At 34.8% G+C, this 25,086-nt stretch overlaps 1 protein-coding gene across 1 annotated transcript in view; it reads right to left on the reverse strand.

Annotated features, from left to right (window-relative positions):
- Positions 1–25,086, reverse strand: part of NBEAL1 (neurobeachin like 1) — a 176,839-nt gene that overhangs the window by 70,846 nt on the left and 80,907 nt on the right. Inside the window, exons 23-34 of the mRNA XM_047083649.1 lie at positions 24,663–24,819; positions 22,309–22,467; positions 20,665–20,824; positions 17,743–17,831; positions 14,451–15,026; positions 13,928–14,103; positions 13,038–13,191; positions 12,617–12,745; positions 7,961–8,266; positions 7,720–7,869; positions 3,846–4,003; positions 963–1,087 (exon numbers count right to left, since the gene is read on the reverse strand). Of these exons, the coding sequence (XP_046939605.1) occupies positions 963–1,087; positions 3,846–4,003; positions 7,720–7,869; positions 7,961–8,266; positions 12,617–12,745; positions 13,038–13,191; positions 13,928–14,103; positions 14,451–15,026; positions 17,743–17,831; positions 20,665–20,824; positions 22,309–22,467; positions 24,663–24,819 (2,339 nt within the window). The remainder of the gene's footprint in view (positions 1–962; positions 1,088–3,845; positions 4,004–7,719; positions 7,870–7,960; positions 8,267–12,616; positions 12,746–13,037; positions 13,192–13,927; positions 14,104–14,450; positions 15,027–17,742; positions 17,832–20,664; positions 20,825–22,308; positions 22,468–24,662; positions 24,820–25,086) is intronic.

Genomic DNA, 25,086 nt, shown 5'->3' on the forward strand with positions numbered 1-25,086 from the left:
GGTCTCAAGATATGTACAGGGAGGATAAGCTATATGTAAGTGACTATTCCTATAAAAGATATTCTTAAAGTCAGAGTTTCTTTCGGGGGTAGGACCATTATTTTGCCTTAAGGAAAACTGGTTACTGTGTCTGATTTATTTTAGAATATAAGACCATAAATGGTAGGTATCATAGATAGCACTCTTGATTAATTTACGGCATCAAATGTATTGGCCAATATATTAAGGCAGCTTTAAAAAGATTTAAAAACTGGTACTTGAATTCCATCTAAAACTTAGCCACTAAAAACAGGTGGCTACGATAAAACAATCACAATTTAGTATACACATGATTGCCAATGACTCAACAATCAACTATATTGGGTATTTCACAGACCTGTCTTCAAAAAAGGAGATACCAAGTCAGAAAGGTAGGGTCAGAAAGGTGGCCAGAAAGGAAGGGTTTTTTTCTAGAAAAAGATATTGGCCTAAGTTCCTAAGGGTCCAAGAAGAATAGGTTATAAAACAAAAACTTAAACGGTTGCTAAGAATTCTAAATATATCTAATATTAGCCCTAGTCTTGGTAAGCAAAAGACTAAGGGAAAAGAACTAAAGCAAAAGACTAAGGTACTGTTTCAATGTACCATAATGGATACAAGAGACAATGCACTGCACATAAACTACAGTATAATTTTATGATTGCAAATTATGCTTTTCTTTGAAAAATTACAATTAATTAAAATAGGAATCATCTTAGATTTAGGCCAAAGAACAGCATTTAACATACACAACCATTTAAAAATCAACTATATTGTGTACAACAAAGCTTTGTATATAAAACTTTAACATTCTGAAAAAGAAATAATTACAAAATGTCCCCCTTCCTTCATGAGTAAGCAATTCTGAAACAATAAAAACAACAAACAACCCACCAATACCCTCATTATCTTCAAGAAATAATTAAACAGCCATTGGAACTCACCTAGATTATCTCTCAAAGCACTAGCGTCTTCATGAGTTTTGAAGTTATAATTTGGCACCAATTTAAGTCTCATGCGGGAATAATTTTCTACATTAGCTAGTTTCCAGTGAACTGGATTTTGTTTCCTATGGATATTCATAAGTAAACAAGTAAAATTACTTAGTTTGAAGTTACAAAGATTGATTGATTGAAACAAAGTAAGAAAGTAAGAAAGTCACAAAGATTGATTGATTGAAACAAAGTAAGAAAGTATTCATATTAAAAACATTCATATTCATTATCTCATTTGACCCAAACAACCCTGAAAGAAAACTAATGAGAATATGCACAGTTTCAGTTTATACATGAAGAACCTAAGACAGGCTAAATTATTTGCCTGAAATGCTATGTTGTTTACAGGTAGCAGAAATAAGAACTGAACATAAATCTTCACCTTACAGCTTGATAGATTTTACTTTTTAACTGTTCAACGATAGTTCTTAACTAGGTATACAATGAGTTTATTCCAAATGCACTGTTCAAAATAAAATAATAATTTTAGTACAAATAAAGAGAGTATAATTGCAAATAGATCAAATCTAAATGTAAGAGCTAAAACTCTTTGAAGAAAAGATAGGAGTAGGGGCGCCTGGGTGGCTCAGTCGGTTAAGCATCTGACTTCAGCTCAGGTCATGATCTCACAGTTTGTGGGTTCGAGTTCTGCATCAGGCTCTGTGCTGACAGCTCAAAGCCTGGAGCTTGCTTCGGATTCTGTGTCTCCCTCTCTCTCTGCCCCTCCCCGGCTTGTACTCTGTCTGTCTTTCAAAAATAAATAAATGTTAAAAATTAAAAAAAAAAAAAAAAGAAAAGATAGGAGTAAATTTTCATGACCTTGGACTTGGGTATGGTTTCTTAGATATTATATCAAAAACACAATCAACAAAAGAAAAAAGACAAACTGGACTTTGAAATTAAAAACTTTTTGTGTACCAAACGCTAGTACCAAGAAAGTGAAAAAGACAATCTACATATTTACAAATCATAGATCTGATAAGGGTCTATTGCTGAGAAAAAGAACTCTTACAACTCAACCAAAAAACATCAAACAATCCAATTTAAAAATGGGCAAAGAACTTAGACATTTCTCCAAAAAAGATATACAAATAGCCAACAAATGAAAAGATACTCAATGTCACTGGTCATTAAGAAGTACATATCGGGGCGCCTGGGTGGCGCAGTCAGTTAAGCGTCCGACTTCAGCCAGGTCACGATCTCGCGGTCCGGGAGTTCGAGCCCCGCGTCAGGCTCTGGGCTGATGGCTCAGAGACTAGAGCCTGTTTCCGATTCTGTGTCTCCCTCTCTCTCTGCCCCTCCCCCGTTCATGCTCTGTCTGTCTCTGTCCCAAAAATAAATAAATGTTGAAAAAAAAAAATTAAAAAAAAAAAAAAAAAGAAGTACATATCAATGGGGTGCCTGGGTGGCTTAGTTGGTTAAGTGTCCGACTTTGACTTACTAAGGTCATGATCTCACGGTTTGTGAGCTCGAGTCAGCGTTGTGCTCTGGGCTGACAGCTCAGAGCCTGGAGCCTGCTTCGGATTCTGTGTCTCCCTCTCTTTCTGTCCCTCTCCCACTCATGCTCTGTCTCTGTCTCTGTCTCTGTCTCTCTCTCAAAAATAAACATTAAAAAATTTTTTTTAATTAAAAAAAAAGAAATACAAATCAAAACCATAACATAGCCCTTCACATCCATTTGCCCTTCACATCACATAATAAAAAAATTTTACAAATACTGGTAAGGTTGTGGAGAAACTAGAACCCGCAAACATTGCTGATGGGTATGTTATATGATGCAGTTGCTGTGGAAAACAGTTTGGCAATTAGTAAGTAAGACATTGCATTATCACATGACCTAGTAATTTTGCTTATAGGTATACACTTAAAAGAATTGAAAACAGATGTTTGGAAACAAACAGTGTTCACAAATGTTCAAAGCAGTACTGTTTACAAAAGCCACAAGAAAACATCTCAATGTCTACCATCTGATGAATGAATAGACAAAATGTGGTTTGGCTATTGAAGAAGTGCTGATACATGATACAATATAATGAAAACATTACGCAAGTGAAATAAGTTGGACACAAAAGTCCACATTTGTAAGATTCTATCTATATAAAATATCAAGAATATGTAAATCCATAGAGACAGAATACAGGCTGGTGGTTGCCAGGGACTGGGTAAAGGAACAATAGAGAGTGACTGCTTAATGGGTCCCAGGTTTCTTTCAGCAGTAATGAAAATGTTCTGAAGCTGGACAGTGGTAATGATTGCACATTATGAATGTACTTAATGTCACTAAATTGTGTATTTTTAAATGGTTAAGATGGTAAAGTTTATATTATGTATATTTTGCCACAATAAGAAAGGTGTGTGTGTGTCTGTGTGTGTGTGTGTGTATATATATGTGTGTATATATATGTGTGTATATAAGCTGACAGCCAACAATATTTTAACAGTTTATTTACTTGATCCTAAGTCACTTCTATTTTGCTGATTCAGCAAAGTATGACTTAGGATCAAGTAAATAAACTGTAAAATATTCAAACATATAACATCACTAACTCCAGCTCAAAGAGGCAGTATCAAGAAGAAAAAAATAAACTGATTCAAGACTTAAACTCTATATCACAGTGTAAAAAGAAGGGAAATAACTCCATGGTGAAAACACATATATAAAGCTCTGAACATCCCAGACCTGTAATTCACAAAAAGACAACCAAATTAATTAAAAGCAATTTTTTGTAAGTTGAATGTTTTAAAAATTGAATTGGAGAGGTCACTGGCTCAAAAAGTTCTAGACAGAAGTTATAATGAAGAAAGAATATTTAATAAATGATATCCTCCTACCTTTCAGCCCAAGGTCCCCTTTCAGATGTAAGATAGAGCTGTATTGCCTTCCAGCGTCTCAGAGTGACTAACTGTTGACTGCTAAGTTGTTTAAGCATATTATTATACCTCAAGTTCTCTTGGCGTGCTTTTCGATTAAATGGCTCCACAAAAAACTCCTGAGATAGCAATAAATAATAGCCTTGAATCTTGTATTTACAGGTATATTTAAATTTTAATGCCATAATTTAAAAAATTTATTCCAATACAATCATGGAAAAGAAAGAAGCTGACAACCAACAGTATTTTCTTATTTCATTAGGATAATTTTCTTTCATGAAGCGTACTACTCTATAATCTGTATTTTGTAGAACTTTAAAAATCTAAACAACAATAAACATGTGAAGAGCTTCAAAAATGATGTACCTCAATACAGAATTTTAAAACTCAGATTTATTAACCTTATACTGTCAAGTAAAATGATCTTCCTTTGGAGTCTTTTGGTTTTTAAGGCGCTGGAATGAAACTCATTCTTAAATAAAGTAGAAGGAAGAGTAACCACATCCACAGCTACTACTGGGGATCTAAAAGGCAAGGCCAAAGACAAAAGAAATCCATAGGGGAAAATCTCTCACAATGAAAAACTTCATCATTTGAATTGCTGCTCTCTGAATAATATCCTAGTCAGCAAATGAATTCACAAACTTATTCCAGTTTTCAGGATAAAATTCACTCTGATAATAGGCTCTATCAAGATATAACTCAGTCCTGAAATTAAGTTTTATAGTTTTCAAAAAGAAAAGTAGTAAGACTGACTCAAACAGATATTCATCTATCAGGAACTAAAATAACAGTATTTGCTTCACAAAATCAATACTGAATTATGTTAAAAAGAACAGTTAAAGACATGGATTTAGATGTGGGTTTAAAAGACATCTTTTAGAGAGGCAATACAGCACAGTGCAGTTAAGAGTTTAGAGTTAGGCCTGGTACAAATCTTAGGTACTTAATTCTCTGAGGTCCAGTATCTTCATCTCTAAGATGAGGCTGACAATATTTGTCATCAAAAAAGATTAAGATTTAAAGTACTTAATACAGTGCCAGAAAAGTAGCAAGCTCTCAATAAACTGTAGCTCTTATTCCTATAATTGTTACTATAATTACTAGACCTTTGTGAAATCAATGATTTGGTATTATTAAATATTTAAAACAGGTCAATGCTAAGAAAACTGAAGAAGTCATGACAACTCCATTAAAATTAAACATCAATTTCACGGGGTGCCTGGGTGGCGCAGTCGGTTACGCGTCCGACTTCAGCCAGGTCACGATCTCACGGTCTGTGGGTTCGAGCCCCGCGTCGGGCTCTGGGCTGATGGCCCAGGGCCTGGAGCCTGTTTCTGATTCTGTGTCTCCCTCTCTCTCTGCCCCTCCCCCGTTCATGCTCTGTCTCGCTCTGTCCCAAAAATAAATAAAAAACGTTGAAAAAAAAAAAATTTAAACATCAATTTCACAATTGGTGAAGTTCAAGCAATAAGAATATTCTAAAGTTAGTTTTACCCAGAAAAGCTAAGGATGAAGTTACAAAGAAAGTGCTGGTTGGAATAGAAACTAACAGAACTTCTATGAGAGCAATAGAACAGTATTTTAAGCAGTGCTGCATCCAGTAATTCCACTTATCCTAGTAAAGCCATCCTGAATAAGCATAAAAATATGACTATAAGGATGATCAATGCTACTTAAAATGAACATTGATAAATTAGGTCCACAATTGGGACATAAATTTAATTATGTTCTAATACATAATATAATGGAAAACTACACAGTCATATAATGGCATGGAAAGATGCTCACAATAAGAAAAGGAGCAGTAAATGAAGAGTGTGCCATTTTTATATACATTAAAAAAACCAAAATGTTAATAGTGGTGGGTTACAAATGTTTCTTTTTATACCTATTAAGGAATAAATGTATTTTTACTTGATCATCTTTGTTTCATCAGTGTTTTGCCTGTACATATTTTATTCGATTGATATCTAAATATCTTATTCTTTTTAGAGATATTGTAAGTAGTGCTTTTTCAAAATTTCAGTTTACAATTGCTCATTGTTGGTATATAGAAATATGACTAAATTTTGTATATTGTATGTCTTGCAGTATTGCTAAACTCATTAATTGTAGGAGATTTTTGGTAAATTTATTAGGATCATCTACATAATAATATTATCTGCAAACAGTTTTATTTCTACCTGTCCAATGTAAATGACTTTTATTTCTTTCCCTATTCTTAATGCATTTGCTAGGATATATAGTACAACAGTGACTAGAAGGGTGGTGAGAGTGGACATTCTCAGCCGGTTCTCTGCTTACAAGGAAAGCACTCAGTTTTCCACCTTTAAATATTTAAATATAAAGCTAGCACGGTGCCTGAGCCACGCAGTTGGTTAAGCATCAGACTCTTGATTTCAGCTCAGGTCATGATCTCATGGTTCCTGAGCCAGAGCCATAAAACAGGCTCTGCAATGAGAGCATGGAGCCTGCTTTGGATTTTCTCTCTCCCTCCTCACATGTGCACATACATATGCACATACATGTGCATGCTCTCAAAATAAATAAACTTTAAAAACAAATATGAAGCTAGCTGTAAGATTTTTGTTGAGATTCTATTTCCAGTTTTCTGAGAGCTTTGATCATAAAACAGATGAGTTTTGTCAAATGCTTTTTCTACATCTGATATGATTAGTTTCTTTTTAATAAATATGAATTTAGTCCATTACCCTTATATTGGCTGACTGTCAAATGTTGAAGCAATCTTGCATTCTTAGGATAAACTCTACCTGGTGTGATGTATTACTTTTTTATATATTGCTGGATCTGGTTTCCATCAATGTTCCTAAGAGATATTGATCTGTAGTTTTCCTGTACCATTTTTGTGATTTTTTAATTCCAGTATAATTAATATACAGTGTTATATGAGCTTCAGGTGTAATCTTACACTATTTTTGTATGGTTTCAATAAGGGGATAACACTGTCCTCACATAATGAGTTGGAAGTGATTCCATTTTTCTGTTTTCTGAAGAGACTGTGAGGAATTGGTGTTATTTCTCCATTAAATGTTCAACAGAATTCACCCGTGAAACCACTTGGGCCTGGAGTCTTTCCTTTTGGAACATATTTAAACTGTAAGTTTAGTTTCTTTAATAGGTAAAAGACTAGGTTATCAACTTATTATTGAATTTTGGAAATCTGGATTTGTCAAGAAATTGAGACATTTAAGTCATCTTATTTATGTGCATAGATTGGTTTGTGGTAGTACCTTATTATCATGTTGATGTCTGTGACTGAGTGGTGATATTCCCCTGTCATTTCTGGTAATGGTACTTTTTCACTTTCTTTTTTTTGTTTTGTTAATCTGGCTAGAAGTTGACCAATTTTATCAACATTTTAAAGAAGTAGATTTTGGTTTTATTAATTTTCTCTATTATTTTCCTGCTTTCAGTTTCATTGATTTCTGCTCTTATTTTTGTTTGTTTCTTATTTAGAAACTAGTTTAGTTTTCTTTCTAGTTTAAGGTAGATACATAAATTATTAATTTGAGGCCTTCTTTTCTAAAGCAAGTATTTAGTACCATCAATTTTCTTTAAGCACTGATATATACCCAGCCTCCTGAGAGATATGAACTATCAGCCTAATAGACTTTTTACGTATCCACTATGCATAGAACATTTTGATATTAACTTTTTTGTTACTGATTAGTCTTTTTCTTTCAATTCTGAAATAATTTTCAAATAGGAAACTGCATTTGTTTTCAAAGTTGACTTATTACTCTCATTTTAATATCAAATGCTTGAAATCAATATAAAAAACTAGACACTAAAAACATTTAATAATTTTTACCTGAAACTTAAGCTTGCTTTCTCCTCCTTCCCGGTCTCGTTTATGCATATTCACCATTAAGGCTTCATAACAATCCTTCCAATAAAGTGCCATGTTCTCATGACCACCATAAAATGTAAGGGTTTCATATTGCTTCATGTAAGGCACAATCTTACAAAAACATACATATATACACAAAATTTAATACATACTTCTAATAAAAATGACAATAGAAAATTCACTCAAAATAGATAAAACTTACATATTTTTCAATGTAAACTTGCCATTCATTTGAACTGCAATATTCTTGAAAATCTTCAAAAAATGAAGAACTACCATTGGTAAAAGGCAAAGAAGGCAGGTGCAAGTTCATGAAGAGAAGCTCATAAATTTTGGAAACCAGGGTACGGATAAGGGGAATCAGAAATGAGTAGATTTCAGTCTGTTCCTTGATTGACTGACTTAGAACATGTTCCAGCTTCCCTAAAATGTAACATGCTTCATCCTGATTTTCAATCACTTTGGTCTGAAGAAGGGTGTTTAGCTTAGCTGATGCCATTGCACAAACCTGAGGAAAATAGTACAGGTGAGAAAGAACAAAATAAAGCAGACATTTAGCAAAAGATCTTTGGCTCTTCAAGTTTTGTTTGTTTAATAATTTTTTTTTAATGTTTGTTTATTTTTGAGACAGAGACAGAGCATGAACAGGGGAGGGGCAGAGAGAGAGGGAGACACAGAATCTGAAACAGGCTCCAGGCTCTGAGCTGCCAGCACAGAGCCCAACGCGGGGCTCGAACCCATGAACTGTGAGATCATGACCTGAGCTGAAGTTGGACACCTAACCGACTGAGCCACCCAAGTGTCCCTGTTTGTTTTTTTTAATCAATTATAAAAGCAGAATATACAGAAAAGGTATAGTGGATAATTAATCACCCAAACATCTATTCCACTTTTCCTAATAGTGTGCAAGGACAGAGGAATTATACTAAATTTTTTTTTAATGTTTATCTATTTATTTTTGAGACAGAGAGGAGACACAGAATCTGAAGCAGGCTTCAAGCTCCAAGCTGTCAGCGCAGAGCCCGATGCAGGGCTCAAATCCACCAACCTTGAGATCTTGACCTGAACAGCAGTCAGATGCTTACTCAACTGAGCCATCCAGTCAACCCTAACTTTTCTACTTTTAACTTAAGGTTCTACTGCTGAAGCTTTTCCATTCTCCTCAGACTTTTCAAATCTTTAACTTTAGTTTTTGAATCTGACTAAAGCAGCTTAATTCTAATAGAGACCAGCAAATATAAGAAAAAAGGCCATAGGGGCACCAGGATGGCTCCGTCAGCTGAGCGTCTGACTTTGGTTCGGGTCATGATCTTTGGGTTCATGAGTTCAAGCCCCACATCGGGCTCGCTGCTGTCAGTGCAGAGTTCGCTTCAGACCCTCTGTCCCTCTCTCTCTCTGCCCCTCCCCAGCGTGCACTCTCAAAAATAAACAAACATTAAAAAAAAGAAAAAAGGCCATAAAATTTCATCATACAGGAAATACCAGAACTAATAATTCTGGGCTTTTTTGCTATGTGTTTAAAAAAAAATTTTTTTTTTAATGTTTATTTTTGAGACAGAGAGAGACAGAGCGCAAGCAGGAGAGGGGCAGAGAGAGAGGGAGACAGAGAATCTGAAGCAGGCGCCAGACTCTGAGATGTCAGCACAGAGCCTGACACAGGGCACGAACCCATGAACTGCGAGATCATGACCTGAGGCAAAGTCGGATGCTTAACTGACTGAGCCACCCAGGCGCCCCTACTATGTGTTTTTTAAAACACTGTTTATATTGGGGTATCTGGGTGGCTCAGTCGGTTAAGTGTCTGACTTGGCTCAGGTCATGATCTCACGGTTCACGGGTTCGTGCCCCACATTGGGCTCTGTGCTGACAGCTCAGAGCCTGGCGCCTGCTTTGGATTCTGTGTCTCCCTCTCTCTCTGCCCCTCCCCTCCTCATGCTCTGTCTCTGTCTCTCAAAAAATGAATAAACATTAAAAAAAATTTTTTTAAGTAAAATACCGTTTATACAAAAAGTTAAACATCTAGTGCTTTGCTTTTAACTTAATATCATGGTATTAAATAATGTTCATATGTTTATTTAGAAGTATAAAGATATTTCAATGAATACAAGATAATTTACTTGACCACTGCCTTAATTTTGGATAAGTACACATGTCACATACAGATACATATGATCCCCCCTACCCCCATTATAAAGAGCACTGCATGAGGGTCACTTGAGAAACTACAAAAAATACTGATGCCCTATTTCCTCCTTTCTAATATAATTACTATGGTGATGCCCCACAAGGTAATTTCATGTTCTCATCACTGGCTCAGGTAAGACAACTGGGGGAAGAGGAAACCAGAAAAATGGAGATCATATGCTGCATCTAAATAAATCAGCAACCACCTAGTCCTACTTTAGAGACAAGCTAGGAAATGTTGACATTTATGTGACATCTTCTAATACATACACACAGGCAATTAACTAGTAAGTATGAGCCACACAAAACAAGTTTGTAGCCAGAATGGCAAAGAACCTTTATTATAACCCCTATAAGGGAAGAAGTTGCTTTCCCAGCCTTTAACATGTACAATAACCTCAGAGAAACGTGTTTTTATTCCTGAGAGAATAAAATTAAACAACTAGCCAGTAAAAAATGTTTTAGGTTACTAACTACTGGTAAACAATCCATAGGTTCTGTACTCTTTATTTAACAAGTATTTATAGAGGCCTACTATGGGACAGGCATTGAAATATTTAATGGTGAACAAATTAAACAAATAGGTATTTATGGAAATTTCATTAAAGAGAAACACTGAGAGTAATTATAAGTGGGGGAAGAAAAACAACCCCAAAACCAAGAGTTCTCATATCCACCTGGCATGCTGGCTGCAACTGCTTTAACAGCCATCAGGCTAATATTAATGAAAAGGCCCCCAAAACTATTTTCATTCTATCTCTCGGTAGAAAAAACCCGAGAATACCACGATGAACATCCATCAAGGCTGTTTGGTATTTTACATTATTATTTTAGGATATACTTTTAGACTAGAAATACTAGACAAAGAGTGTGATTGTTTTTTTAAATACATATATTTTCAAATTACATTTGAATGGATACATAATTCAAGGTTCCACAATCCATGTATCAGCAAGCAAATCTTATTTATTTAGCTTTTCTGTGTTTTCCATGTTTCTACAATGAATATGTTACTTTTACGATTAAGAAAAAAACCCCACTATTTTAAAAAATTTCTTTTGCGATTTTAATTTTATTTTTATTTATAAAAATAGCGCACAACTGGGGGAGGGGAGAGAGGGGGAGAGAGAGGAGGGAGGAACGAGAGAGAGAGAGAGAGAGAGGGAATGAATCTCAAGCAGGCTCCACACTCAGTGCAGAGCCTGATGCAGGGCTTGATCTCATGACCCTAGGATCATTACCTGAGCTGAAATCAAGAGTCAAACACTCAACTGACTGAGCCACCACTCAGGAGCCCTCCAAAAAACCCAATGTTTAAAAAGTTAGTAATATGGGGAAAGGAATTCAATATAATTGTAAGAAAAAAAGAAAATAAAATTATCAAAATATATGATGTTTTCAATCATCTGAAAAAGATAAGTGCATAGAAAAATACTGACAGTTATTTCTTCTTGGGCTATGGGATGATGGATTTATTTTCTTCTCTTTATGTTTTTGTGTATTTTCCATAATGATCATGTTTTACTTTTACAATTAGGAAAAAATATCTATTGAAAATATGGCCTTTTAAAAATATGGCAATCTTATGGAATTTTAACCTGTCCATGTTATCAACATTACAGTAAGTTTATATATATTAGAAACCATCCCCAACCCTACCCCTTTGCCCCAAGTACTTGAAATTCCAAAATCAAAAGGAAATTAAAAGGGCCAGGTAAGTAGTTATGAGATACATGTCATGATTAACTCAACCCAAGTTCTCCAATATAAACCGAAAGTAGACAGACTAAAATTCATTGCAAATTTTCCAACCTGTAACATTTTTTAAAAGAGTTTTTTCTTAAGTTTATTTATTTTGAGAGAGAGAGAAAGAGAGAGAGAGACAGAGAGACAGAGAGAGAGGGAGAGGGAGAGGGAGAGAGAGAGAGAGAGAGAGAGAGAGAGAGAGAATGAATGGGGGAGGGGCAGAAAGAGAAGGGGAGAGAAAATCATGAGGGCAGAGCTTAACAGAGGATCATGACCTGAGCCAAAACCAAGAGATGGATGCCTAACCAACTGAGCCACCCAGGCACATTCCCCAACCTTTAAAATTTTTAATTAAAGATAGAAATAATAAATATTCCTTGAGTCCATATTTTATTTATCTGTGTTTTGAAAACCTAGCACAATGCTCAAACTTGGTAGGTATTCACAGTAAGCATTTGATTAATTAAAAAATGAGATATAATGTAAAACTGTGGATTAGTAAAGTAACAGAAAAAGATTTGAAAGAAAAAAAACCCTCAATTTTCCTCAAAATATAAGCCCTAAAGTTCACATGTATGAGTGACAAGTATAAATAGTCTAAGCAGGTTGTGTACTTCCTAGCTACACTACAGATGATATAATACCTCCTAATATAAGCTATGTATAAATCCTTTAAAAGGCAATGTTGAAATTATATTGAATCAGGAAGAAACCATCAATGAGCTGCCTCTGAAGCTTCTTTCTGATTAACAAAACTGAAACATATATGCTTTTGGAACTAATAAAAAAATTAAAATACTGAAAATTATTACCATTTAATATTAAATTATTAAACATTAATATATTAAATATTATCATTTAGTTATTACACAAATAATTCCTATACTGCATACAAAGTACAAAAAATAATGCAAATGAATTGACAAACCTGCACATTACCCATTCCAATGAATCCTAGAAGTAACTGGATTTGAACTTGAGAAAGTTGTGCCAATACTGAACTTTCAGAATACCAAACTGACAGACCATCGAAGAGCAGCATCAGATCCTCTAAAAGCTATCACAAGAGAAAAATTGAGAAATAAAAACATTCCATCTTAGAATCAACTGATGAGTTCTCCCCAACAGTAATACACATTATAAGTGTTTTCAAAACTAGTTTAATGTACAAATGGAAAAAGCCAAGAGAATTATCTTAGTAATAGCTAATGAAATTGGTTAACTGTTTATCCATGTTTGTTAAATCCAATTAAATTTTAATGCTCCAAAAAGGGGGTACAAAGGTTTTTTTCCTTGAATAAAGTGCTTGACTACAGAAAGTAATTTCAAAGTGTTATTTATTGCTGTACCTTTTCAGTCCACATGTTTGAATTAACAAGCCCCTCTGACTGCAGAAAGTCCTGTATGATCAGGATGAGCCGCAAGGCATTTTCAGCAGTTACTGGATTCGTGTTTGATTCTCTGTTTTCCATGACTGCCCATTCTAACATCTTCTGTAGTAAACTAAGTGCAAAACAAATCCTCTTAAAACCATTTTCAGCTTAGAAAAATAGTAAAACATGAAAAAAGTCAATTATTTGTTAATATGACTGTATTCCTAAAGATACACTATCACAGGCAGGGATCCAAGGACATTGTAGATGGTATCTAATAATAATGAAGCAACTTTTTAATCTCTGAAGTATCTACCCTCAATAAGTATAATACAAAGGCAAAGTAAAAGTTATCTGTTCTACTTGACTATAAAAAAGCTATTAAAATATTTCAAATTCCAGTTTCTATAAGATAACTAAAAGTTTCTTTAAAGCTCTAAATTGGGAAGGCAAGAAACAGCTTATTATGTCTTGCAGCGGGTCTAGCCCTGCAGAAAACTCTAAATGCTTTAGAGAAGTAATATCTATGAAAACACTATTTGCTTCCTTTAGCATGGAAATCCTCAAATTTGGACAGACTGTAGAACACAATGCACTGAGTGCTTAGATATTATCAAAACTATTTTAAACAATAAGGAATATATAATCCCTTAAGCCCAAACTAAAGTTTTAAAGTTGGAATTACTTTTGGACTTCTCTCTAGATTCCACTAAAATGGCAACAGAGAGGAAAAGGAGCTGAGTACAAAGTTTCTCCTTTTCTCTCACTACACCTACTGAATCCTGAATAAATGTTTAATAAATAATATTATCTTAGACTCCAGACCACTCCAAAAGGAGAGGGTAAATCACCAAATAAATGCTTACATTAATTTTATTTCATCTGATGGTCGAAGTAGTTCACTGGATATTCCTGGTTTAGTTAGTGCTGAAAACACTTGTCCTCGTTCAATCCAAGTATTATTGTCTGACTTTTCTAGTCCCTTACACATTACATAGTTCAAAATATTTGTCAGTAATTGAAGAAGCTCCTCCTCACATCTCTGTAAAAAAAGATAAAGTAATATTAAATTATTGGAAGGAGGAAGTATTAAAAGCACATTAAAAGAACCATCCTATATAGTGACTGTAATTATTTAACATATTTTTAATGTGTCTTATGAACCAGGAACTTTGCTAGGTAGGCCCTAGCAATACAAGGTTGAATACAACACCGGTTTTGCTCTCAAGACACAATTTAGTGACTTCTAGGCTTCCAAAATCTTATATCTTGAGACTTAGAACATGAGTATAATATGAAATTGTTAACAATCACACAATTCTAAGGACTAGAAATATATCATAGATGCATGAAAATAAAAACAGCTTTTGGACAAATAAGGAATTTTACCTCTTGGCTTTCAAGTAACGACAAGTCATCACTAAACCCCGTATCATTTGTGATGCTGCTCTCTTTGTCAGATGGCACAGAAAATGATTTAGTAGATTCTATTGGGGATGGTGTACTAGGCAAGCTGTCTGGCATGTGACTTCCACTGTCGCTCAGTTCACACGAGTCTATTCCACTGAAATCTAAACTCAAATGTGAAGGATTATTATTCCAGAATTCTTCTTGATTCTCTGATTTGAAAGTTAATTCTCCCACAGAACTATCTTCTTGAAATAATGGTGTGTTTGAGTCTAGAGAGTGTCTATCCTCTAAACTCCACTGATCGGAAGACACATTAGCTGAGCCAAAAGAGTTGATTTTTTCCTCATCAGTCTTTTCGTCGAAGTTCCTCTTAAGATCTTCACCTACCACATTTTTATCATTGTCTTTCATTGAAAGAGCTCTACTGTGCTTATGAAGAGTATTTCCATTTTCAAAATTTGTTTTTAAAAAGAGCCTAACCAAAGTGTCTTGCCAACCCACTTGTTGAGATATTTGATGTGCTGCATCTGGCTGGGACTGCAAAATCTGTAAAATCTGTGAAGAGATTAAGAATACAAAACTCGTCAAAAAGTACACAGTACTTCACATCAAAACCAGTTTCTTCCCAGTTATTTTAATGACAAAGTAATTTAATGAGAAACTGTGGGAAGATACACTTTCAAAAGATTATGTTCTTAACTGGATTACAAATTATCTGGAGGGCACACACTGTGTTTTTAACTAATCTGCATATTACTCATTGTACAGAGTACTTAAATATTTGCTGAAAGATAAAAAAGAAAAAAAATAAAATGATCCTCCACATGTCAACACTCATGTTATTAATTTAATTTGGTCAGAGAGAAAATATACATAGAATGAAGGTACATATAAAATGTAATAAAGTTATATCCTCTCAACTAAATACCTTCCATGAGCCTACTGCATTTCTTTAGCAAATACTGAATATCTACTATGTACCAGGCCCTGTTCTGGCCCTAAGGTTAGCAGAGTAAATATGACACACAAATACTTTAATAGAACCTCGATATCCCAAGAATGTTTCCCCATCTCATTTTATTTTTATGGGCAAAGTAAATGGCTACTTTTGCAAAAACACTTTTTTTCCAATTAATTCTATCTTGAATAACAAACAAAATAAAAACTGTATTTTATTTCTTTATTTATTTGAAAGAGAGAGAACGCAAGCAGGGGGTAAAGGAAGAGGGAAGAAAAGAGAGAGAGGGAGAGAGGGAGGGAGGGAGGGAAGGAGAAAGAGAGAGAGAGAGAGAGAGAAAAAGAGAGAGAGAGAATCTTAAGTAGGCTCCACACTTAGCATGGAGTCCAAAATGGGGCTTGATTCCACAACTCTGGGATCATGACATGAGCCGAAATCAAGAGTCAGACACTCAACCAACTGAGCCACCCAGGCACCAAAGAAACTATATTTTAATTTGAAAACACTAACTCCAATAAAATGGATACGGCTATTTAGCTGGAAATAGAAACTGAAATTAAAGAATACACACAGAAATGTCAATGAGTATAATCTCTACTATCCAACTCATTTCCCATTTTTGGATTAAAACAGGTTCTCAAACACTATCAGGTATTCAGTTAAGACCCTTAAGACATTTTTATCACAAAGACAATAAACTTCTATGTAGATGAAAAGAAATTTTGCTCCCAGTATTTAGAAAATCTCTTTTATCTCTGACAAGTTTCATAGGAGATGAATAATATTGATAGGGACTTTAATATCAATGGCTCTAATGCATGCTGATGCTGATATAGAAAGCAATTAGCCACAATGAGTCACAATAATGTGATGTTTTCCTTTCCTTCGTTGTGATAGGTGAGCTACCACTATCCTAGTGATAGAAAATACCATTTTTTCCCCACAGCAAAGAAATTTTCGTGATTTCATAATTTTAAAATTTCCATAAGGGGCGTCTGAGCGGCTCAGTTGGTTAAGTGTCCGACTCTTGATTTCAGGTCAGGTCACGACCTCACAGTTTGTGGGTTTGAGCCCCCCATCAGGCTCTGCACTAAAAGCATGGAGCCTACTTGGGATTCTCTCTCTCCCTCTCTCTCTCTGCCCCTCCTCCTTCACTGTCTCTCTCAAAAATAAACTTAAAATAAAATATCCATAAAATTACTTATTTTATGTTCATTTTATATACATGTAATGGATAAAAACTAGGCTGCACCAAAAGTTGTTTTCAAACTGAAAGGAAAGGATCAATCTATATGGCCTGCTTCAAGGACAATATGGTAAAATCCATCAAAATGCAAAATGTGAGTACCTTCTGAGACAGCAATTCCATTTCATGGATTAGGTCCTACAGATATATTACCAAAAACAGGTAAAAGTATATGTAAAAAAGTGTTCTTAACGGAAGTTTATTAACATATAAATGTAGGAGACAATCTAAATGTCCATGTACAGGGAACCAGGTAATACTTCATACAATAGTCATAGAATGAAAAACTCTATGAGGCCAGTAAAGAGAAAGATACATATACAGACTTATAATGGAAAAATACTGTAACATAACTAAGGAGTAAAATTAAAAAGAAAAACAAGAAAATAAATAGTGGTCAGAGGTTAACAGCAGGGAAGACAGAAGGTTATAATTAGGAAGAAGCACACAGGATAACTAGTTCTTGACTTAGTTAAAAGTTAAAGGAGTACATTCTCCTTGCGAAGTCACTCTTGCTTTTCCACGAAGTTCAAAAGATTAACTCTAAAATATGGTATATGAATTAGAAATGGTTTTTATCTTTGCAAGTTCTTGACAAACTATTCTCTTGTAATAAATCTTTTACTGGGGCAAGGGCATATTTCCAGGTGACTACATGAAGCTAAGAAGAACACATTTTTGTGGTTACATGAAGTTAATTCACCTCAAAAAAGGAAACTATTTAAAAATCGTGCCATTTATAAAATAACAGATATTAAAACTTATACCTGGTATAAAATACTCAATATAAAAGCTATTCACAGTATGACAATATTGTTACTTCTAAAGTGTATTTTAATTTTTTTAACGTTTACTTTTGAGAGAGAGAGAGAGTGCGAGTGGGGGAGAGGCAGAGAGAGAGGGAGAAAGAAACTGAAGCAGGCTCCAGGCTCCAAGCTGTCAGCACAGAGCCCGACATGGGGCTTAAACTCATGAACCACGAGATCATAACCTGAGATGAAGTCAGACGCTTAACCAACTGAGCCACCCAGGCACCCCTTTAAAGTATATTTTAAAAGTTCACTAACCTTTCTGCAGATAACCACCCTGACATTTATATGTGTCCTGTGAGATATATATACCATGGACAACAGATCTTTGAAATTAATAGCAGGATCTACGGTGGGGAAAAAACAAAAAGTTAAAATTAAATTCCAGAGATAGCCAAAGAACTATGAGTGATGGTTAATGAAATAACTGTTTTCATTTTTATTTTATTTTTCTTGCTGTCAACAATTCACAGCCTTTGGTTTTTTCTAGCTTTGCTAAGATATAATTGACATAAAACTGCATAAATTTAAGGTGTAAAACATGATGATCTGATATTCGTATATATTGTAAAATAATTACCACAATAAGGTTAATTAACATCCATCACCTCACATAGTTACCATTTTCCTATCATGGTGGTAACTTTTAAGATCTGCTCTTATCAATTTCAAGTCCATAATACAGCATTGTTAACTATAGTCACCATGCTGCACATCAGATCCCAGAACGTATTCATCTTATAACTGGAAGCGTGTACCCTTTGACCACCTCATTCATTTGCCCCACCTCCCACCCCACCCCAGCAACTAGCAATCTGTTCTCTGTTTCTAGGAGTTTGGTTTTTTTTAATTTCTCAACATACGTGAGACCGTACAGTATTTGTCCTTCTCTGACTTAATTTCACTTAACATAATAATGTCTTGCAGGTTAATGTGTTACAAATGGCAGGATTTCCTTCTTTGTTGTGGCTGAATAATATTCTTTTATATATACATACACACACACATAACACATTCTTTATCCACTCATCCATCAGCAGACGCTTAGGCTATTTCCATGTCTTAGCCATTATAAACGATGCTACAATGAACATGCAGATAATTCTTTGAGATAGTGATTTCATTTTCTTTGGATATATACCCAGAAGATGGATTGCTAGATCATATGATAGTTCTATTTTTAATGTTTGGAGGAACCTCCATACTGTTTTCTATAATGGCTGCACTAATTTGCATTCCCAGCATCAATGGACAAGGGTTCCCCTTTCTCCATAACTTCACCAGCACTTGTTATCTTTTGTCTTTTTGATAATAGCCATCTTAACATGTAAGACCTGCTATCTCCTTCTGGTTCTGATTTACATTTCCCTTATGATTAAAGATGTGGAGCACCTTGTCATCTACCTGCTGGCTACTTGTATGTCTTCTATGCAAAAACTGTCTATTCAGGGGGCAGCTGGGTGGCTCAGTCATGATCTCACAGCTCGTGGGATCGAGCCCCCCTCAGGCTCTGCGCTGTTGGCGTGGATCCTGCTTGGGATTCTCTCTCTCCCTCTCTCTCTGCCCCTCCCTGCTTGTGCTCTCTCTCTCTCAAAATAAATAAATAAAACTTAAAATAAGTCTCATCGGGTCCTTTGCTCATTTTTTTAACATTTTTTTATTTTTTGAGAGAGCGTGCACATGTGCATGTGCACGCAAGTGAGGGAAAGACAGAAAGGGAGGGAGAGAGACTCCCAAGTAGACTCTGAACTGTCAATGCAGAGCCCAGCGTGGGGCTGGATCCCACAAACCATGAGAGTGTGACCTGAGCAGAAACTGAGTCAGATGGTCAACCAAGTGAGCCACCCAGGCACCCCCTTTTGCTCATTTTTAACTGGATTTTTGCTATTATATTATATGATTTCCTTACATATTTTAGATATTAACCTCCTCTCAGATATTTGAGTCACAAGTATTTTCTCCCACCCTGTAGACTGCCTTTTCATTTTGTTGGTAGTTTTTCTCACTGTGCAGAAGCGTTTTAGTTTGATGTTGCCTCACTTGTTTATTTTGCTTTTGTTGCTAGTGCTTTTGGGGTCATATCCAAAAAGTCATTGCCAAGACAAATGCCAAGGAGCTTTTCCTTATGTTTTCTTCTAGGAGTTATATGGTTCAGGGTTTACATTTAAATCTTTAATCCATTTCAAGTTAATTTTTGTGAGTAGTGTGAGATAGGGGTCCATTTTCATTCTTTTGCATATGAATATCCAGTTTCCCAACACCATTCATTGAATAGACTATTTTTCCTCCACTGAGTATTCTTGGATCTCTTGTCAAATATTAGTTGACCAGATATACATTGTTTTATTTCTGGGCTCTCAATTCTGTTCCAATGGTGTATGTATGTTTCGATTACTCTAACAGTTTGAAATCAAGAACCATGATGCCTCCAGCTGCATTCTTTTTGAAGTTCTCTCTCAAAGAATGAACTGGGGGTAACAGTTACATAAATGCTGAAATAACTCTCATTTAAAATAAGGATTATACATATGTTTAAATCTTGCAAAGAAAATAGATTTAGAATGTTTGACATTCTCCTGAGTAAGCCCTAACTGTTCTTTTCTTTTATTGCCTGAAAATACTATCCATACTGTTATAATATCCATATTATTTATCTTTTTATGTACATATCTTATATCTTATGTACTTGTCTTATCAATGAGAAGGTAAACCAATCAAAGCGAAGAACCTTATCTTATACCTTTTAAACCCCCAGCATCTGACATAAACACTATAGTTTGTCCTAAGTAATAAAAAAGTTTTATTAAAAAAAATGAGAAGCAAAAAAGTATCTGAAATTAAGGATTTACGCTCCCTAAAGAAAAATATAAAATGTTTTGTATGTATTTTCTCTAGCATCTTTTCCTTATAGAGAACTCAATTATTTACTAATCAATCAGTAAATTTCTACTGAAGGCCTATGGCACTATGCTATGCCCTGGGGAGATAATAACAAAAAAGATAGATAAAAAATAGTACCTAATAAAGCCCTGCTGAATCAAATAACAGGTAATTTAAAAAGTAACCTGAGGAAGGAAAGGAAAAAAAACCTTCAGGAAAAAAACTGAGAATATCAAATACAATTATGCTACTATGAAGAACAATTCTTAAACATATCAGTATTATCAGCCTTAGTCATACCTGTATTTATAATTTGATTGGTGAGGCTTTTAATGAGATTGGCATTAACGGGTGCTTCATTAAGAAGAAGTCCCAATCCTGAATAGCCAACTTCTCTGAGCCGAATGCGCTGTTTACTTCGTTCATAAACATTCGTGCATTTCAACATTTGTTCCATAACCTGGTTACAACAGTAATATATTTTTCTCAACACAGAGAACTAAGGACAGTCTGTCACTATTTAAAATAATTTAAAATTTCCTTTTTAATGGCTAAGGCTTAGATGGAAACAAACCCTACAGCCTCCAAGAAGAACAAAGATATGTTATGAAAGAAGAAAAAGATACTTCTAGATCAATCTCATAATTTGTATAACACTTATGTAACAGTTATCAAAATAATTTTTGAGAACAAGGAAACATTTTGTAAAGGAAAACAACCATATACTAAAATGGGAGAATGAATTAATAATCCCATACCTCTTGCAGTGAGATCAACATTTAAAAGTGAAACACTGAAACCCTAGGTACAGGGTAATTTTGGCAGAGTATCATGAACAATCCATATAAGGTCATTTTTGGAGAAATAACATTTAATCTCCATAAAGGAAAGCTTATTTGGGCAGATGCTTTGAAGAACAGCCATGGGGGGGCACCATAATTGATACTCAAGAGAGCCTATGCCAGATCATTTTTATTACACCCTTGTTTTCCAAAGTTTCGAGATTCCAAACACAGTCAATCCAAACTTGACCCCATAAGTAGACTTTATAACATAACACTAATGATATAAGAGGAAACAACTGCCACAAGCGATTAGGCATAATGAGTAGAATAAATCATGAAAAGTAGAAATAGGACCAATTCCTCTATTTTTTAACAAAAAAGGTTAAGTGGGTAGCTTCAACCGAAGCTCAAACTGACTACTTTGGATAGCTTAACAAAATATTCAATATCCTCTGACAAGTTACCAACCTCTCTGGCCTCAGTTTCTTTATCTGTAAAATGGGAATAATAATATTCACTTCATAAGGTTTTTGCAAGGACTAAGATAGCTAATATATGAAGAATATATTACTGCCTGACAAATAGTGGTGCTACATAAAGTCAAGTTATTACTATAAACCGCTAAAATGTCTGACCTGCCATGAAGACCCATGGTAAGTCAAGAGACAGAACAAAACGAGTGAAAGGGAGTGGGAGGTATAGGCTTCCAGTTAGCTCACAGGAATAAAAGGTACAGCACAGGGAATATAGCCAATGGCATTGTAATATGTTATATACTGACAAATGGCAGCTAGACTTGAGGTGAGCAAAGCATAATGTATAAACATGTAGAATCACTACGTTGTATGCTTAAAACTATTATAATACTGTGTCAAATATGCTGAAAAAAAATTTTTTTAAAGAAGGCAAAAAACGGATAAGTTTTATACAGAGAATGATATAACCAAGTGGATTTTCCACTGAAATAATTGATCAGATATCCATACAGTTTTTAAATATTCAAACAATAAAAACACAAAAAATATGTATCAAAACAAACTGAACAGTTTAAAATTAGAAGTAGGTATGAAAAAAGAATTTACATTCATAAAACGAATATTTACAATTCATATACTCACAAATATCCCCAAATATAAAGATGTTTAAGAAATGTTTATACCTTAAAAATGATTTCTCTTAGTCTGTCAGAGTACTTCTGATTTAAGAGCAAGGCATAAAGTATGTCAGCATTTCCTGGTTCAAACAGCAGTAAGAAAAGCTGACCTCTAGTTGGGCTGGTACGCAGGAGACTGAAGAGCATATCCAAAATTCCAAAGAGCTTTTAAAATTAAACAACACAAAACAAACAACCACATTCATACATGGAAGCACAAATATAGTCATAAACCACAGTTATTTATCTAAATCATATATACCCTAACATTGTAGCTTAACTGGACTATCTGATGTCTTATGAAATAGCCCTGCCTCCTACTTCCATTATGCTTTTGGCTTGTTTCCTTTTGTGTAATCCTCTCAACCCACATATTCACCTGCTGAATATACCTATAGTGCTATAACCACATGAAAAGCCATGTCTTCCATAAAGCCTTTCCTGGTCTCCTCAACATGTAATATTCTCTTATGCAAACCTCATAGGACTTTGTATCTCTCTTACAAATATTATTATATTCTTTTTTTGTTTGTTTCAAGATTATTTATAAAGCTCTCTTACCTACCCTTGCCTCCATTAGGCTAAAAGAGTGATAACTCATTATTATATACCTATAATATCTTACTATGATTCTGTGTAAGTAAGCTTTCAGTAAATAACTCTTTGACTAAATTGACCAAGAAAACACCATTGGCAATGAATCACAGCAGGTGGCAATACAGCTATTATGAAATAAGGTAGCTATTATTACTCTAAATAAAAACAAGCTTCTGAAGTAGTCTAACCTTACAGAGAAACAGCATAAGTTAACTCATCTATATAATATTAATGATGAAGTCCTGTAAGCACTGAGTACACAAAGAATACTTCATCGAAAAGCACAAAATATTTGAGTCAATATAAATTAAGGCTGCTCAAGTTTGGTGTTGAGAAAGAGCACAGAAATAGCAGTAGATATACTTGGGTTCTATTCCTAGGTTTGTCAGCTGTATGACTTTTTAAGTCACCTAATCTTTCTGAATATATACTTCCAAAGGTGCAAATGGGAAGGTTACTTCCTGGTCCATATATTTAAAAAAATTTTTTTTATGTTTTTTAAATTTATTTTTGAGAACGAGACAGAGCACAAGCAGGAGAAGGGGGGAGAGAGAGAGAGAGAGAGAGAGACAGAGACACAGAATCCAAAACAGGCTCCAGGGCTCCAAGCTGTCAACACAGAGCCTGACAGAGAGCTTGAACTGACAGACTGTGAGATCATGACCTGAGCCGAAGTTGGATGCTTAACCAACTGAGCCACCCAGGCGCTCCCTTGTCTGTATATTTTATATTAGTGGTTTGCAAATTTTACCATGTGCCACAATCACCTGGAAGACTTGGTTCAGCAGTTTTGCATTTCTAACAAGTTCCCAGGTAATTATGGTCAGGAACCATACACTGAGAACCACTGTCTTACAGAGTAGTTCTGAGGTATAAATGAAATGAATAATGTATATATAAAAGTACTTAAAAATAGAAATATAATTTACTCTTTATGCAAGATTTTTATAAACCTATGTTAAATTCATGTTAGAAATCTGTCCAGTATCTTTGATAACAGGTAAACGTATATTATGTGGCCTATAAAAATAGTCTTCAGAAGTGCCAAAGCAACTACTTCCAGATACTACTTTATAGCTACTTAAAATATTTTATTACATTACCAACTACTTTATTAAACTTATAGTTAGGAGATAAAATTTACTTCTTCAACTGCATAATATTGTATTATATCTAATAAACATTTTACTCTTTTTTTTTTTAAAGTTTTTTTTTTAATTTTTTTTATTTTTTTTTATTTTTTTTATTTTTGAGACAGAGAGAGAGACAGAGTATGAACGGGGGAGGGTCAGAGAGAGGGAGACACAGAATCTGAAACAGGCTCCAGGCTCTGAGCTGTCAGCACAGAGCCCGACGCGGGGCTCGAACTCACGGACCGCGAGATCATGACCTGAGCCGAAGTCGGCCGCTTAACCGACTGAGCCACCCAGGCGCCCCAACATTTTACTCTTAAAGTATGTTTAAAAATATTTTTTTAATGTTTTTATTTATTTTTGAACAGAGAGAGACAGAGCATGAGCAGGGGAGGGGCAGAGAGAAGGAGACACAGAATCCAAAGCAGGCTCCAGGCTCTGAGCTGTCAGCACAGAGCCTGACACGGGGCTCAAACTCACAGAGTGTGAGATCATGACCTGAGCTGAAGTCAGATGCTTAACCGACTGAGCCACCCAGGTGCCCCTAAGGTATGTTTAATATGTATGTAATTTTAAAAGATGATGTAGCAACTTAAGTGTGGGGGAAAAAAGTTATCTGGAGCATGATACCTGTTCTTCTTCATTGATAGCAGCTATGTAACCCATAATACTTTGTATCTCTTCATGAGTTCCACCTTTGCACAGAAAATATTTAATTAGTCCATACAAAGAAGTCCTTATTGTTCGAATGTCATCTACAGACAGCTCACTGTATTTACAATCACTCCTGGAAAAGAAAGTAAAATGCGAGAATTGAAATTTAAAATTTTTATAGTTTAGTGCTTTTTTATACACAAGAATTCATAGTATAAAAAAAGATGTGTCCATGTTTCATGGTATCTGTTTTTTCTTTTTAAGGAAAACCTTTTAAAGCTAGGAGTTGCAATGACAAAGATAAAAATAGTTAGAACAGCTTCTTTTATTTATTTACTTACTTATTTATATTTTAGAGACAGAGCACACATGAGCAGGGGAGAGGGAGAGAGAGAGAGAA

The sequence above is a fragment of the Lynx rufus genome, unplaced genomic scaffold, assembly GCF_022079265.1.
Source record: "Lynx rufus isolate CCGP_SWC_20201006 ecotype Redwood Valley unplaced genomic scaffold, mLynRuf1.p SCAF_2, whole genome shotgun sequence".
NCBI lineage: Eukaryota > Metazoa > Chordata > Mammalia > Carnivora > Felidae > Lynx > Lynx rufus.